The following is a 12,845-nucleotide window of genomic DNA, read 5'->3' on the forward strand; positions in this document are numbered from 1 at the left end:
CATTTTTTACCGGAATATTCCCAATAAATTTTAAGCTATTTACGCTTGTTTTCTTTGAAAACATACAACAAGAGTGGAAATTTTGAAACACCGCAATGCAGATACGCGGTTTCGCACTTTAGCCATCTTTACAGACCCTGTTGAACCTTGGAAGCCAGTCGAGCGGACGGCTGGAGAGAGGAGTTTTTCCTGGACGGGATTTTCCACGTGTGAAATTAAAGGGGCCGCGGAATGGATAATCAATGGCGGGTCGGAGGGTCGGGCGGGGCGCGGGGTCCTGCCGGGGCCGATGATGGCGATGGGTATGGGTAGTAGCAGGTGGCGCGATACGAAGGCGAAGGCAGCAAGACGAAACGGCGCCCATAACAATAACACTAAAGAAACAACGGAAAAGCGAAGGGGGTGCCGCTCCAATAAAACGCCGGGCCGTTCCCGAGGAGTCTAGTCGACTCCCGGTCCTGGATTCCGGGCGCTTCTCGTTAAAGTCCGATTCAAAGCCGAATTTAATCGAAAGACCAGATTGTTGCCAGCTCCGCTGTCTCCATGCCGAATACTTCGAATCAGCTCGGGACACAACGTCCGAGACCAGGTTTGAAATTTTTCAAGAAAAGACAGAAAAAGTTCGTGACGTAGCCAACACTGGAAAAAAAACACATTGGATGTAGAGTCCAGACTCTTGAAAACATTGACAAGAAAAAGGACTCTTGATTCAATCAGATTTAAGCTTAAATCAAAAGGAAATCTACTCAAGGCGCTACTAAGAAGCTGGGTTCTTGATTTAAGCTTACATCTGATTGAATCAAGAGTATTTTTTCTTGTCAATGTTTTTACGAGTCTGGACTCTAGATCAAATGTGTTTTTTTTCCAGTGAATGTGCTTCAAAAATCAGCTTAAAGCTGAAAATCTCAATACAGAGGGAAAAAGCTCACATGAGCACGATTTCCCCTCAAAAAGATGTGCTGTTTGGTGCAACACTGGTTTTGACCGTTCAGGAAGACAACTGCAGACGCGTTTCGGGTCTGATTTGACCCATCATCGAGAAAAGTAAAATCTTGACATTTCATGTGAAATGTTTCATGAATTTTCCGAAAAATACGAAAGGAATTGAAACATTTTCCGGAATGGCGTGCAAAATTAAAGGAACGGCAAATGGTACTTGTTTTTTGGTGTTTTCAGCGCGTGTTGCATACCGAGTCCCTGAAAATATTTTTCATATTTTTCTCAACTCGGTGAAATTTCATTATATTTTTCACGGAAATTTCCCATCTATCATGTATTTTATTTTACTTACCGGACCGGAGACCAATTGGACCACAAGGTGAGGAACATATTTAAGCATTCTGATTCATGTTTCCTCTTCAAAATTCCACGTTGAATGCATTTCGCGCACCGAAAATTATGTACTGATGTAAAATGCAAATCAAGATATCAAGATTTCCATGTAACACTGGTCACAAAAAATGTGTATTTCCTGCTCGTAAGAAAAACAAGAGTTCACACGAATCTGATTCGGTATGCGCGATATGATTCGTCGAATCATATCGCGCATTAAAGGGATTTTGGCAGGCTTCTCAGTCGAGTAGAGAAAGCCGTTATTGCTCTCTCCGAGATAAATATATTTCATCCTCTTCTCGATGTAGCAAATTCATATGTGTCATATATGTTCATTCAAAATGTGTCTAGGCCCTCATTCTTGACTACAACTACCGTCGCCAGAGCCGCTTTCCGACGCGAATGCGTTGGAGCTTACTGCTTGTTTTATTATTATTATTAATTATTATATTAGTTACTTGAATTTCGAGACTCGGTCTTTCGACGCGAAGTGCGGTAAACCACGATGCCGCGAGAATACTGATACCGGTGGCGAGGCGTGAATAATCGATTATCGAAATTTCCTCATTTGAAGCCACGGTAAAGAATCGATTATTAAGGTGCCCGCTACGAACACCCCGTTTATCGATCCTTTTCCATAGTTTTAAATGGCAGATCAATCGATATATCGCAAAGCACGCCACGCCGCACTGACTGATACCCGCATTAGAATCGCACTCGTGGGATGCCCGAAGCGAGCGTGCATCGAATTCTGGGCTCGCTCGGCAATACCATACCGTGCTAAGGAAGAACAACGTATGCACCCTTAGACGTTGCCACGTTCCCTTCAATAAAGAACTAATTTACTAGAAAAGTTGTGAATATTTTTCTCCAAATTTTTTAGACGGTAATATTTGCAATGAAATCTCAAATGTCTGAAAATTTCCAGGGAAAACACGCATATCTCTCCTCCGAAAGAAATAATTTGTCGGGGGAAATTTGTGCAGCATTCGGGTGTTGATGCGGGGTTTTTTCCCGAGGACGGCAGAATTGCATCTTAAGTCGGAGGAAGCACATTTCTGGGCTGCGGAAAATACGTATGCCAACCGTGAAAAATCGCAAGAATGCCATTAAGTATTCGAGCCCGGGCTTTTGACTGCTGGGAGCCCATCAAAAGAAATTCTGCGCCAGGCGAAAGCACGTGAAGGAAAGCGGAATCGGAGTTCGGGGTTCATTCCCGGCCCCATTAACGTTACATAAACCCGAGCCCCCCGGCCCCCCTCTTCTCCCTCATCCACCCTTAACCCATCAACCCCCCCCCGCCCCGGTGACCCTCCGCGCAACCCGGGAGCTTTTCCCCGGAGTGCTACAACTTACTTTTCCTCTTCTGTGCCCTTGTCCGTTCCGGAGTGTGTGTTCCCGTCGCGGATAGGACGAATTACCTTACCGAACTTCGCGAAACTACCCCTATATAAGTGACCGTCGTCCGTCGAGACAATGAATAAAAGCTTTAAGTGGTAAAAACCTCCCCCCACCCCCATGGTGTTGTGTCTGCGGCTCGTTTTATGCCACCCCTTTGCACCGGTGGCGACTTGGGTCTGGGTTTCGAATCGAAGTGCAATGTTTTTAAATCCTCCATTTTTAAGTTTTGAGGAAACCAAACAAAATATTTCCCCGGAATTCTCTGTGAATTTAACGATTGAGGAGCATGTTAAGAAAAACTGCCGCTTAGTTTTCTTTTTTTTTTAAAAAAAAAAATTGAGCGGAAAGTTTCTACGTCTCGATCGCGCATTCGCATTTTCTCCCACTTAGCCATCATATCGCAACCTTTGGAATATCCCACCTCGATGTCCAAAGTGCGAAACCGCGTATCTCCATTGCGATATCTCAAAATGTCTGCTCCTATCTGATTTTTTTGCCGAGAAACGAGCCAACTACACTACTACGAAGCTTGATTTTTCTACAAAATATACTCCTATCTAAGAAGAAAAATTAGGGATGCTTTCAAGAAGTCGTTCCTAAGATGAAATGAAGTATGGCAGGATGTCTGCAACGTCGAAAACGGATATACGTGGTTCCGCACTTTGGTCATCGATCTGAACTAATGAAGATCCCATCCATCTGTTAATCGAAACTTGTTGAATACTTGTTGAACTTTTTTTTTTTTTTTTTTTTTTTTTTTTAAAAAAAAAAAAAAAATAATAATAATAATAATTGGAGAAATTGAAGAAAGTAGGTGGACTTCTCTCGAAATTTTTGTTTTGGCTAAATGTTATTCGAAAGCTCCCCAGGTCGAAATGACTAAATCGGTGCATCGGCTGGTCGGTCGAGGCTCATTGGTTATTCTGGGCACTCGTCGGAGGAGGAGGAGGCCCTTTCTACTCTCCAGCTCATCAGACGCGAGGGCATTCCTCAATTTCCCCCGAGCCCTGATCTCCGCATGAGCGAATGCGTTCCAGGGCTCATGTGGGGATAGAGATACGCCCTTGCGCGAGAGGAGCGACGGCTTGTCGGTTGCGAGGACCGTCTTGTACGGGCGGGCGGCTTCCAGTTCGAGCTCGGTGCCGTACTCCCGTCGTGGAGTCGGCGGAGTCGGTTGTCGGTTGTGGCCGAGCCGGAGTTGTGGCCTCATCCGGCCGGATCCCAAGATGAGTGATGGTTATCAAGCATGAAACAGACTCGGGATAACCGTATACGATACCGGATCGCAATTGTCTTAACCTGAGTGTATCGACCTTTGACTGCCGTCACTACGCCTCCAACACTGCCGTGCTATGGAAAAACGCCGTATGAACATTCAAGAGTTGCCAAATTACCTCGGATAAAACGTGTATTTTCGGCGAAATTTATGTATATTTCTCCCTAAAATTTCCAGACATTTTAGATTAAATTGCGAACAAAATAGTCTGAAAAATTGGAAGAAAAATATATACAATTTACCCAATAAAATGGTACTTCATCAGAGGAAATTTGGCGACGCCTGGAGGTTCATATGGCATTTTTCCCTAGCACGGCAGAACGGTCCAACCCCGGCCTCCTCCTCCTCCCCCCTCCCCCATGCACACGTTAGTGCTCGGTCCTCAATAGACCCAGTTCTACAATGACTGAATTAGAGTCCCTGTACCCTGAGAGTTGAGACATGAGGAATCCATGCCTGATTGGTTCCTGTATTATACGAGTAGGCCTCTATGGACTGATTTAGTGAACATCATTCGATGTAATATCGGACTCGGTTGCTCAAACCGAAACAAATACACAACCATACAAAGTAAGTGTAACTTAAAGGACAAAAATTCAAGTAGGAGTTTTATTCGAAAATCAAGGAACCTGACAGTGTTGCAGTTCGGGAAAAGCAAAATGAGTCTGGGAACTTAAATATGAAGAAATTATGGCAACCCTGTAATGATAATTATACACAAAAAATATAAGTTCAACACACATTTCATGCTGTATGACAATAGCTTTATCGTGCTGAATAAAACGATCGAGAGCACGTTAGTTACACCTTATAGCGTCTGCAGTGGCGTGGCGTGCTTTGCGATATATATCGATTGATCTTTCATTTAAACCTATGGAGAAAGATCGTCAGACAGGGTGTTCGCAACGAACACCATACTAATCGATTCTTTACTATAGCTTCAAATGGGAGAATATCGATAATGGATCATTCACACCTCGCCACTGAGCGTCTGTAAATTATCATTTGCAATTCAAGGCTCATCACATGTTTATGCCTCTACTTTTCACCGATTTTCATTTTAGTGCGGCAACAGTGCGCCCTTGGCTTGAGCCTTTATCCTGCGGAGATGCAGCGGAGCTTTTCAGCGATGGCTAATTTACCCTCGTGCACTTACGATGCCTTTTTTTTATCTAGTCATGCCCCCCTCCCCATCCACCCCTTCTCGTCCGCCCTCATCTCCGCTCTCCGGGGGACGACCGTGTGTATGTCGTCACTCCTCTGCCGTAACCGCGTATCTCAATTTCCACATGAGCCACGGCAAGCATGGATTTATATCTAAAACAAGTCTTACGTGGAAAACGAGGTACGTTTTTAAGTCGGAGGGGCGCTCGTGTGTTCTGTCACTCCCGTTTCCAACCGAACCCGCGCCGGGGTTTATCGAGTTCCATTGGCGAATGCTCACGAGGAGAGCGTTTCACGAAAGGGTTCGGCAAAACGTCGCTCCTCTGGCGTAAGGTCGTATCTCGATTTCCGGATGAGCCCCAGAAAGCATGGATTTATACGTGGAACAGAGCTCACATGGAAAATGAAATACGCCCTCACGTCAGAAGAGCGACGAAAATTCGAACGGGTATCAGTGGCGGAGCGTGAATGATCTATTCTCGATTTTGCCCCCGTTTGAAGCTATGGTAAAGAATCGAATATTAAGGTGTTCGTTGCGAACATCGTGTCTTTCGATCCTTTTTCATTGGTTTAAATGGCAGATCAATCGATGTATCGCAAAGCTCTGATGAGAGGTCGGGACGAAAATTGAAGAGGAAACGAGGAGGAGCGAGTCTTTGAAGATTTTATTCCGGGATCTCGGAAAATGCATACGTGAATTTTCGTGTCGGGCGCGCTCAAAGTCGACGCAAGTGGGAAAGGGCTCCGGGGATGCTCGAAAAGCTGATTCGGATTGATGTCCTTGATCTCTGACCTATCCTCCTCTTTATGAGATGCGCTGTTGCCTTGGTGATGTTTGTTCAGAGGCAAGTCGGGACAGGGGGAGGGGGGCCTAAAGAAATCCGGATTCCCCCGACCTTAATCCAAAAAACGTCCAATGAAAAGGACATTTTGGGGTTAATCTAAGTAGCTATCATTTCCGAGACTTTTTGGTCTCGCCCTTAAAAATGTGTGGTTACACCACTGAATCGGATACCATTCACATCAATGCGTGTCTCCGACACTGTAAAAACAAGTTACGGGCTGTATAAACATACCGTTCATTCCGGGCTCAGAGTCCGAAACTTCCGGGTGCTGAAGCCGTAGCTTCAATTTCTCCGGGTGCTATGCCCGGAACTTTCGGCCTCTGAGCTCGGAACGCGGACAAAATGTCTTTATAGCCCATAAGTACGGCTTCCGCACGCGAATGATTCACGTAGGTCTGCCTGGCCGTTTTTGACCTGTAGTCGTACTCGGAATTGATATTCATGGAATTGAGAAGATTTTGTTTTTATTCACAATATGCGCAAAAATTGTGAATTCGTCCATCGAAATGGTATCGCCCATAAACTCTTCCAGTTTCCATCACGATAAAATTCTAAATTTTATTAGTGCTATTCTCCCCCATTGAACAATATTGCCGTGTGGATTTTGAGCCTGGAAACCACGGCTACTGTCCCATTGTTCACTCGCCCAATTACTCGTATCGATTTTATCAATTGTGATTCCCGCAACGGGACGGGGACGGCGGAGTGGCCGGCGATAACGGTAGCTCGGGGTCGTCAGTGTGCCGTGCGCTAACGTCATAAATCTGACGTTATAAAACATCCGAGTCGTAATTTAATGACGTTAGCCCGAGATGAAGACTGAACAAGATTCTAACTGCTCTCGATCCGCGGGCCGGCGCTATGCGCTCTCCAGTGGCGTGGCGTGAATTGCGATGTATCGATTGTTATGCCATTTAAACCTATGATAAAGAATCGATTCTTAAGGTGTTTGCTGCGAACGCCCTGTCTATCGATCCTTTTCCACAGGTTTAAACGGCGTAACAATCGATACATCGCAATTCACGCCACGCCACCGGCGCTCTCGCGTTAAATGCACCCGTAGCTAACGCTGCTTGTGCTGTGTGCACTCTAGTGCGAGCGCACGAGTGTGTTAGTGAAACAAAGCGACCCGGCTCAAAGTAACCTCTCGACCGTGTTCCTCGCAGCTCTCGCGCATTCGTTGAGATGTGCCCATGCATGGCCCGTGGCTCTCACTTAGAGGCCCTGTTATGTGCAACTCGAGGGTGGTGGAAAGCCAGCTTAAACCCCTGTTTCGAGTCAATTCTAGCTGCTCATCTTAAGCTAATTTCTCGAAGCCCCATTGGCGCAGCTCCGGTAGTGTGGACCAGCGGGCTGATTTTTGAAATTGATAGACGAAGCTATAGACAAAAAAGACATACTGATTGTGAGTATGGAGAGATCCTATTGGTTAATGTGGATGGTTTTTATAGAGTAAGAGGTTAAATGATGGACTCGTGAAGGACCTCTCGTGGGTTGCCGTAAGTTAGTCCATTATCTACCTTCTTTGTCCATTGCAACAATCTACTTCCATCAATAGGATCCCTCCATATCCCCTTTGTCGTCTTTATCTGTAGCTTTGTCGATCAATTTCAACAATCAGTCAGCTGCATGCCCCTAGAATTTGATGCAGTTCAATCTGTTCTTTGAGGGGTCCTGACGCAAGCTTTAAGTAGCTTTTCAAATTTCAAAGATTGTGACTTTTAGAGGGTAATTTCGAAATTTCCACAGAAAAAAAAGCGTTCGGGTTGCCCCTCAAAATTGTGATACTATCCCAAATTGTTGGATGATACGGGCATTTTCAATTAAGTTTCAATCGCCGACAATGGGCCCCGGGGCGGATTTACCTACTTGCCGCCCATGGGCCACCTCTATTTTGCCGCCCCCTTCTCATTCAATTTGAAACATCAATAAAAAACCATCAAGTGAACGTGCCGGAGGGAGAGGGAGAGGGGTGCATAAGACGCGTTTTCTCGTGTTGGACGCATTTTTTGCGGAAGCCCTGTCAACACAACTAGCAAATGTTCATGAAACTTTGCGCGAAAGTCAAGTTCCGTAAACCTATCTCTGTGTGGACAAGGCCCTCCATTCATAAGAAAGAAAAATATGAAAGAACTAACATATATACATATGGTTAAATAATTTAACTTCCACCGCCGCGCCACGCTGGCCGCACTGTGTTTGGCGCAATGCTTGAAGTATTCCTACAGTCTTGTAGGCGTTTCACGCCGACCGCTGTTGACCGCGCTGTGTTTGACGCAATGCGTGAAGTAGTCATGCAGTCATGTAGGCGCTATGCGTTTCCCGCCGACCGCTGCTGACCGCACTGTGTTTGACACAATGCGTGAAGTATTCATGCAGTCTTGTAGGCGCTAATATATGTTACATGCCGACCACCGCGCTGGGTTCTCCTTTTCATCAATTTCATCTCAAGTCCTCGTCATCATTGCTCTCTGCGCCGCGCCGTTCCAGTTTTGTTTCTCTCTTAACTTGAATAATTAAAGGTGCTGTCCCTTGTATCACAAAAAGACGACAAAATTAGAAATTACAATACTATCAGGAAATAAAAGATATTGTTGCCTTTCCTCGTTTGTAATTTTTTTTCTGAATCCGATTTTTCTTATACCTATAATTTAAAAAAAATTGCAAAAGTTGCTGCCATGGGCTGCGGCCCATGTGGCCACCCCCTAGATCCGGCCCTGAATGGGCCTGTTGTAAACTTTGGCTTTTGCTAGAGCATAAAAGAAGTGTAGGTTCTTATAGAAAATGTCTCAAAAATTACGATGAGAGCATCGGAAAAGTCTGAAATTCACTCCCAACTTTACAATGTGCGTAAGAAATACACGTTTTTCTAAGATCGCCGCTTCAAAAACGATACTACGGTGCAGGTGAACATTTCTTAAGAGGAGTCATCACATCCAACATCCACACCCACTCTAAAAAAAACTCTTCTTTTTGCTCTAGCTGAAGTTCGCAACAGGCCCATTCAGCCAGGTCGGGTCGAGCCAACCACGCCACAAAGTTCGACGAAACCGGTTGAAGGCGGCGGCGAAGGTTCCGAACGGCAACAAAGCCGCCTCCTCGAATCACCGTCCAGGGAAAAGTGCTTTCGGGGGGAACCGATAATTTTTGCCCGTTCACGTCCATCTGTGATTGTGAGTGTCTCCGCACTGTCATTTGCGTGATGGACCGGGGCCGGGGCTCGGGGCCCATTAGCTATAATGCAACGCGGCGTTTAGCCCTCCAATTTTGAGGTTAGGACGACAACCAACTTCCTGTCTTCGGGGACGCCCCCCGCAACCACTCCGAGGGTATTCAAATGGCAGCGTCCCTTCTTCTCCATCTTCCTCCAACTTCCTCCACCTTCCTCCGCTTCCTTCCACCGACCCATGACCGGGGTTCTCGAGGCTGTTGGTTAAACGCTCGCCGGGAGATTACACGCTAGAGCAGCCGACCCGCACCGCGTACCCTCTTTATTTTTTCAAATTAAATCTTTCTAAAATCTCGGAGCACTCGGATCCGCTTCGTAATCTAAATTAGTTGATGGAAGCTCTGCTCGCCGCGCCGCGCCGGCTGCCCCCTCAAATTATTCGATTTCGGTTCACTTGTGTTTCACTTTCCTCCCCCCTCCCCCCTCACCGGCCGGAAAATGGAAATGGATCGTCATCTTTGTCGCTGGTTTCGGCTATGCGACGTTGCCGGTTTTTATGTTGTTCTCATGCGTGTCGGCTGATGAAAAAGCCAGTTTTGGCAACGTCGCGGTGTGTTCTACGGCTTGTCTAAATATTTAGCTCCCCTCCTCCCGACGGCGAATTTGTCTTATCAACTGTGAAATAATTCTGCGGTTCGGAGTTATCCGCCGCGATGGAACAGTGATGCTGGATGATCTTTGCCCGTTCCGGGAAAGGCAGAAAAAAAGTATCGCGGGGAGGGTGGGGGGGGGGCGGGGGAGGAGAGGGTAGGGAAAAAACGGTCGGCTTGAGTTGCCTCGGCTCTCCGCTCCGTGGCCCCCATCGCATCGGAACGGAATTCATTAAGGAACTCTCCGCGTTTTATTTATTTAGTTCGCCTGCCGAAGAAATGAATCTAATATTTTAATAAACGCAGCGCCGGTTGTATCTCTCTCGGTCGGAGCCGGGAAAACGAATCTAATTTTTTAATAAACGGATGCGCTGCGGGCTCCAGTAGTTGGAGACTCTGTGATTTCTGAAGTCGGCGAGAGGTGGATCCAGCCGTCTCGAATACGGCCATCGCCCCACAGGTTTTTGGCGCCAAAAATTCCATTTTCAAAGTTTCTCCCGCCCTCTACACCCACTTTTCTGTCTTTTCCGGCAGAATGGGAGGGGGCGATCCTCATCGGCGGATCCAGCAAATTGGCAACATTGTCTTTTCTCATTTAAACCTATGGAAATGTATCGATTCTTGGAGGGGCCAGGTGCTCCGACAAGAATCGATTGTTTAGCATAGGTTTAAATGGATGAAATCCGGTGTTGCTAAATTGCTGGATCCGCCTCTGGCAATCCCTTCGTTTGCTCCACATCTAGACTCGCGAATGGCTTTTAAAAAGACAGTGAACCCGCAAAAATTCCTAATTCCGCCTATAGTACATATCTATCATACTGTGATTATTATTTTACTTTAGGTCAAACGGGTCAGTTACTCTAGTCATAGGTTTGTGTTATGATGGTTTAAATGGACAGATTATGAATTATTAACATGATTTGTCCAAAAAATGTCTAATCTCCACGTCCGATATTAACTAAGATACGACTCACTGAAAGACGCAGCGTATGACGTGGTCCACCGCGGTAGTCTATCTCGGGATTTCTTCATTCGTGTGCTATAACGCTGAGCAACCACGTCCAAATGTTCACGCGTATCGTTTATCACCGATGGGTGAAACCAAGGTGGAAGAAATCATGAAATGCATCACCGCCGTACATCGTGACATCGTGTTCTGCTATAAGTTATATACCCGCCAATACTGGATGCGAACTAACTGTAAGTCCGAACAAATCCCATCCATAAGCTGTAACCACCAAAACACGATTTTGTAACCAGCGTAACTTACCCACTAAGTTCCACAATGCATATTTTTACTAAGAGGCGTCCTCAATGTGAAAACTTCAAGCGCGGGTGCAAAGTTAATCTCCGGACTAAGAAACTCATCCTATTATACTTAAATGAGTGAAAACTTTCAAGTCTTTTTGTTATGAGACTGTCTCTTCGACTACGATGAGTTTCTGCGTTCAGGCCGAAGAATGGCATTGATGTGGATGGGCGAATTTTTCCAGTCGATGAAGCCCCAGTGCTCTTGGCTTGGGGCCGTCAACCCTGAAGGGCGGGGAGGGGGGGGGGGGGAGTTGAGACCAGGCCCATTACGCAGATCTAACCACCGTCTGTCCTTGGCCGTGGTCGGTCGTGCTTCGCGGCTTGATGGGTCTTCCTTCAGCTGTTCAGTGTCTCTGCTGCACTTCATACGCACCACTAGCCAAACTTATTCTCCTTAGAGGAAAAGAAAAAAAATATCGTCAGTTTTTAAGGAATATTCAGGGTTGCCACAGTCAGAGAAAAAACCGGGAAATGTCAGGGAAAATGAAGACATTTTCCGGGAAAAATTGTCAAGACACCTTTATTTGCTTTTGAGAATGGGTTCGACATTTCGAATGACAAATTTTGCCTGAAAACTATTTCTAATTATGTCTTTTTACCATCTGGCGTATCTTTAATTGTCAGGGAATTTCACCGAAATGTGACAGGGAAATGTCAGGAAATTTCATTTTCGAAATTCTGTGGCAACCCTGAATATTGGCCTTCCTCGGTGAAAGAGAGCCGCAGTTTCCAATAATTTTAAGATGTTCCGTGACAAAATCAGCATGCATGCTCTGCTACGTGCAGCGTCCTCATAGTGAGAAAAAGAAATCGACATTTTGGGTTAAAGTAAGCAGTGTAAGAGTCGGAAACGCACCAAAATTGGTTTTCGAGTAAAATCGAATTTTCCGGAAAATTGGAGGGTGGGAAAAAACGGAAGTCATATCCTCGGATCCAGCGCCTCAAAATTCTGGAGGATCATCTTATCTCGACCGGGAGACTTTTTTTTTTGTTGAGCAGTGTTTCCGGCTGACGAACTCTTAGCTGGAAAACGCAAATGTTGACTTGATGAATGCGCTAAATAACTGATTTTTTGTGATTTTTTTCTCTGTTGCAGTGGTTGGAGGAGTCGTTCACGCGGTTCGAGCAGGGGATCAACTGGCGGGCGTACACGGTGTGCGACGTGGCGCACAACAACGTCAACAACTGGTTGTGGACGCCGTTCGTGGAGCGCGGGAACGCGAATCGCATCTACATCGAGATCAAATTCACCATCCGGGAGTGCGATCTCTTCCCCGGCAATGCGCTGTCCTGCAAGGAGACCTTCTCGCTCCTCTACTACGAGTTCGATGTCGCCAACAAGGACCCGCCACCCTGGGAGCCCGATAGCTACAAACTAATCGGTCAGTATCAAGTCTTTGGATGCACCAGATTTTTGTTTGTTTATTTGTCCCCTTATAATAAGGGATACACGAATTCCTTTTCTTACAATAAAAGAAAAATGAAAGAATACCACTAAGAGACAGAGGAAAAGAACAGTATATAGTTTGATTCATGTAGCATTTAATGTAAGCCGGGGTCTTAGAGGGCAGGCCTTCCCTCATCCTCATCAGAAGGTAGATTCAAGTTGCATTGCAGTAGCGTGGCGTGCTTTCCGATAAATCGATTGATATGCCATTTAAATCTATGGGTAAGGATCGATAAACAGGGTGTTCGCG

General features: G+C 45.9%; 1 protein-coding gene across 12 annotated transcripts in view; it reads left to right on the forward strand.

Annotated features, from left to right (window-relative positions):
• The window catches only part of Eph (Eph receptor tyrosine kinase), a 437,826-nt gene that overhangs the window by 378,440 nt on the left and 46,541 nt on the right, over positions 1-12,845 (forward strand). For all 12 annotated transcript variants that reach the window (XM_019047129.2, XM_019047123.2, XM_019047130.2 and 9 more), the window contains exon 4: positions 12,245-12,530. In XM_019047129.2, the coding sequence (XP_018902674.1) occupies positions 12,245-12,530 (286 nt within the window). The remainder of the gene's footprint in view (positions 1-12,244; positions 12,531-12,845) is intronic.

The sequence above is a fragment of the Bemisia tabaci genome, chromosome 4 (assembly GCF_918797505.1).
Source record: "Bemisia tabaci chromosome 4, PGI_BMITA_v3".
Lineage (NCBI taxonomy): Eukaryota > Metazoa > Arthropoda > Insecta > Hemiptera > Aleyrodidae > Bemisia > Bemisia tabaci.